This window comes from Mastomys coucha, unplaced genomic scaffold (assembly GCF_008632895.1).
Source record: "Mastomys coucha isolate ucsf_1 unplaced genomic scaffold, UCSF_Mcou_1 pScaffold21, whole genome shotgun sequence".
Classification (NCBI taxonomy): Eukaryota; Metazoa; Chordata; class Mammalia; order Rodentia; family Muridae; genus Mastomys; species Mastomys coucha.
This window is the reverse complement of record NW_022196904.1, coordinates 20396421-20401296: the sequence shown is the minus strand read 5'-3', so window position 1 is coordinate 20401296 and position 4876 is coordinate 20396421. Positions and strand designations below refer to the sequence as shown.

At 44.1% G+C, this 4876-nt stretch overlaps 1 protein-coding gene across 1 annotated transcript in view; it reads right to left on the bottom strand.

Moving 5' to 3' along the window:
* Positions 1-4876, bottom strand: part of LOC116100315 (cytochrome P450 2A12) — a 7905-nt gene continuing 3029 nt past the window's right edge. The window contains exons 2-6 of the mRNA XM_031384131.1: positions 4300-4476; positions 2491-2629; positions 1850-2037; positions 1205-1346; positions 1-182 (exon numbers count right to left, since the gene is read on the bottom strand). Of these exons, the coding sequence (XP_031239991.1) occupies positions 1-182; positions 1205-1346; positions 1850-2037; positions 2491-2629; positions 4300-4476 (828 nt within the window). The remainder of the gene's footprint in view (positions 183-1204; positions 1347-1849; positions 2038-2490; positions 2630-4299; positions 4477-4876) is intronic.

Below are 4876 nucleotides of genomic sequence, written 5' to 3'. Positions count from 1 at the left end.
TCAGATGGGCACAAAGCTCATGGTGTACTTTGGTATGATCCTGGTAAACCCCAAGGGTTTGGGGGACTCATTGATGTCTTCTAGTTTAGTTGGGAACTTGAAACGGAAGTTCTGCAAGATGGTGGTGAGGAACAGGAAGAGCTCCATCTTAGCCAGGCTGTCTCCCAAGCAGTATCGCTTCCCTGAAGAGGAGAGAGGGAAGGAACACAGGCGTGGAGGCAGCTCTTGCTGCTGCCTTGCCTCAGTACCCAGTGCGCAGTGTGTTGTCTTAGGGAGAAGGGGCTTCTACACTGGAGTGTGATGGATCGTTAGGAAAGGTTCCTAAGCCTCTCAGAACCCCAGTGTCCCTACACACAAAGTGGGGTAACCCATGGTAGTCGGGGCAATGAGAAATCCAGATGCTTCCTCTAGCAATTACCAATTATACTCTCAAATGTGGATGCTCTGTTGTAGTCCCATCCACTTATTCATCTAATTATTTATCAACTGTATCTACATATGCATATATGTATGCACACATCTGTCTATTTGTCTGTCTGTCTATCTATCTATCTATCTATCTATCTATCTATCTATCTATCTATCTATCTATCTAGATATATATCATCTATCTATTATTTATTTCTTTTTAGTTTTTTAAGTCAGGGTTTTCTCTGTGTAGTCTTGGCTGTCCTGTAACTTACTCTAGAGACCCAGGTTGGTGTTGAACTCAGAGATCCACTTGCTTCTTCTTTTAGAGCTCTGGGATTAAAGGCATGTACCACCACCACCTTGCCTTTGTTCTCTTTTAAAGAGTCTGAATACAGAAGAGATGGCTCAGTGATTAAGAGCACTGTCTTCCAAAGGACCCAGGTTCAATTCCCAGCACCCACATGGCAGCTCATAAGTGTCTGGAACTCCAGTTTCAAGGGATCTGACAACTTTACACCAAGGCACATTAAATAAATTATTTAAAAAAATAAAGAAAACCAAAAAAAAATCATTTAAAACTACATTAACACACTCCGCTACCACCCCCCAGGTTCTCTGAAAGAGATCACTGATCCCATTGATCCTTTGACTTTCAGCCAAAATGTCTGGTGCTTGGAAGGTACAGGGATTGCAACTGGTTGGCTTGATACTAGGTTGCAACACAGAGAGGGGAGCTGGCATGAGCTACCCCTGTTGGTATAAGTAGTGTTCCGGTAGCCCAGTGTTTTCTTACCAGTAGAAAAGGGCAGAAATGCAGGGTTCTTCTTCAACTGTCCCTTTTCATCCAGGAAGTGCTCTGGGTTGAAGTCCTTGGAGCTAGGGAAGAACTTTGGGTCTGTCATCAGAGAGCCTAGTACAGGGAACACTTCGGTGCCCTGGAAGAGGGAAGAAAGGAGTTTGAGAAAATAGACAAATGGAGAAAGGACCCCAAGAGGTGCTAGTGTCTAAATGACGAGATCTGAGAGGCACAGAGGTAGGGGTCTCCTGAGGAATGGGCATTAGGGAGTATGAGTTTTGAGGTGATGTGATGTGATGTGTGCCACCAAGAGTAGGAAATTTGAGCTCAATGGTGTTCATGTTCTGAGATAGGCTGTTAGAGTGACACCAGGCCTTTGCCTCCAGTCCAGGAGTTGAGATATTGGAAGGTAGCAAGGCAGAAGAGCAGATAGAACTTGGAGTTCAAGGCAATGGGATCAGAAGTTGGGAACATGTGGATGGATCTCCAGAGGCACTAAGTCTAGGAGATGTGACAGCAGAGGACACTTGTGAGGCTGACATTGTAGATGGGGAAATTAGAGTGAAGTTAGAGTGCTGTAGATGGGGCCCCGAGGCATCAGGAAGTGGACTGAAGGGCCCTCCTGGATGGCCACAGCTGTACCTTGGGGAGGAAGAAGCCACGGAAGGTAGTGTCCTTGGTAATCCTTCGAGGAATGCCCAATGGAGCAAAGTTAGAAAATCTCTGGATCTCATTGATCACAGCCTGGGTGTAGGGCATCTTCATATGGTCCTCATACTGGGGCTGTCGGTTCCTGCCAATCACCCGGTCAATCTCCTCGTGGACCTTGGCTGGAAGACAAAGGGAAATGGGGTGTTTTTAAAAGTCCAGGGGCCTCAAAGCAGGTACAATAGTTCACATGTGTAATACTGCATGTATTGTGTGTCTCTGTAAATGACATGCATATAGACAATTTGAAACATAGTTTCATATCTAAATCTTGGCCAGGGTTATTTTATCCTTTTCCAGACAGAATCTTTGTTGGGAGAAAGAGAAGTCAGGGCAGGGACCAGAGAGCAGGGATCTGGTATCCAGTGGGAAATCAATTTGGCAATGTCTAATATTTTAAACAGTTAGTGAGAACTATGTTTATGCATTTAATATGCCCTTATCTATGCTAATATTCATAGCAGGGCATATCTGAGCATCCAGAGATCTGGATGAGGCAAGGGTTATTGTCAGGTTAGGAAAAGTTGGAGCATCTGGGATTCCCAACTTCTTCCCTGCCACACAATCAGCTTCACCCTCCACATCTGGATGCTTCATGAGTAGCAGGAAGCCATAGCGTAGCGTGGAGCTGACTGTCTCAGACCCGGCAAAGAAGAGGCTTAATGATGTCATTACTAGGTTCTTCATGTGGAACTCTGAATTAACATTTTTCTCCTGCAGAGGGTGAGAGGTGAGAGAGAGAGAGAGAGAGAGAGAGAGAGAGAGAGAGAGAGAGAGAGAGAGAGAGAGAGAGAGAGAGAGAGAGAGAGACAGAGAGAGAGACAGAGAGAGAGAGAGAGAGAGAGAGAGAGAGAGAACACAAACCTCTTTTAGTTTTCTAAAACTTTCTAGTTCTTCTTTATAAATATTTTTATTAATTCTTTGAGAATTTCATTTATTCTTCTGTGAATTCATTCACACCCCTTCCCTAACCCCTCCCAGATGAATCCCCTTCCATATCCATGGACCCTTGAGCCCACATTTTTTTAGGCATATATGTGAAATGCATTTTAAACATATTCTCCTCTATTATCTTCTATTTTCCATTTTGTTGAACTCTTTCTTATTCCTAATAAGTCTCCTTCCTATTTTCCTTGTTTTTTTTGGAGGATAGGGAAGGTGGGAAACTGCTTATAATTAGGCTTGGCTGGACGAGTGTGGGTGAGGGGTTCTTTACTTGAGAAAGGACAATTTACTAGTAGCTGTGCCGCTAAGGAATATGATTTCCTCCTCTTGAAACAGTGTGGATTAAATCAACTGTGGATTAAATTTCTCATGGAGGAGAGGGACCCAACAGGCACCACTTTAAAAGGAGTTCCTTTTTTTAAAAGGATGATCATTTTATTTTTTTATTTTTTATTTTTTTTATAATTTTTGTTTTTATTTTCTTTATTTACATGTAAATTTCTCCATTCCCAGTTTCCCCTCCAAAAAACAAAGAAACAAACAAAAACAACCAAAACAAACCCCTGTTGCCTCCCACTTCCCCATGCCTGCCACCCCGCCCTCTCCCACTTTCTGGCCCTGGCATTCCCCTACACTGGGGCACAGAACTTTCACAGGGCCGAGGTTCTCTCCTCCTATTGATGATTGAATTTGCAATCCTCTACTATACACATGCTGCCTGAACAATCAGACCCCTCCATGTGCAGTCTTTTGTTGGTGGTTGAGACCCTGGGAACTCTGAGGGTACTACTTAGTTCATATTGTTGTTCATCCTAAGGGGCTACAAACCCCTCAGCTCCATTGGTCCTTTCTCCAACTCCTTCACTGGGGACCTTGTACTCAGTTTGATGGATGGCTGTGAGCCTCTACATCTGTGTTAGTCAGGTACTAATGGGGTGGCTGGAAGTCACCCTAGAAAAGGTGACATCCTTTTAAAAAAAGGAACAGGTTGCCCAAGCCACTGGTGTGTATTGATGTGTATTTCCTAGTGGAGATATGAAATGCTGGAGAGCATGTGGCTAATTACAAAAGCCTGAGAGCCACAGAGGCAAGGGTACACAGTTTTCTGGCTGCCGGAAGTCAGCATGCAACTCTCGGCACACTTTCCCTCTTTGTGAAATTCAGGTTCTACAGGATCTTGGACAGTAGCTTCAGTGCATGCTAAGTAGATGAATAGCAGGATGTAAACACTACTGAGGGGAATATTGGTTGGCATGATAATTTGCTTGCCCATTCCCTGGCTTGGATAAGGAAGGCTCAACAGATGGAAGAGTGATGTTTAACTATGATTGGGACTGTGAGGAGCATCATGGGGACTTAATGGGCCTCTGTTCCTCCTTTTCTAGGGTGACTTCCAGCTGCCCCGTTTTAGACATCCCATCCCTAGATGTTGGGATCACCTTTTGCATGTGGATGAGAAAGGAGTCAATGAAGTTCCGTGGGGCATTGGGGTCCATGGTACTGTTGTTCTGCTTCACTTTCTGGATCATGAAGTCTTCCAGTTTCTGAGTATCCTTGATGATCTGTTGCTGTGGTCCGGGCAGGTACTTCATCACTGAATGGAACATGTCATATAGCTGGGGGTGGGAGGCGAAAAGATGGGAAGGAGACTTCTCAGTGGCGTGGGAGTGCGACTTATCTCAAGGCATCCATCCAGGTGCTAATGTAGTTATGTGAGGCTGGATTGCAATAAACAGCAACTCTACTTTATTCTTAAAAGAACTCCTTATATTAATTTTGTTGTCATTATTATTATTCATTATTATTATTATTATTAATTATACTTTTAATTATGTGCGTGTGCATGAGTACAGGGGTCTGAAGTCAGATCCCCTAGAGCTGTGAAATGTCATAGGTACTGGGAACTGGATTAGAAGTGCATGCTCTGACACCAGTGAACTGTCACTGGAGCTCCAGAGACAGCAGTTTTCCAGGTGATTTAAAGAATGAGGGCATTGTTCTACAATCCAGATGAGG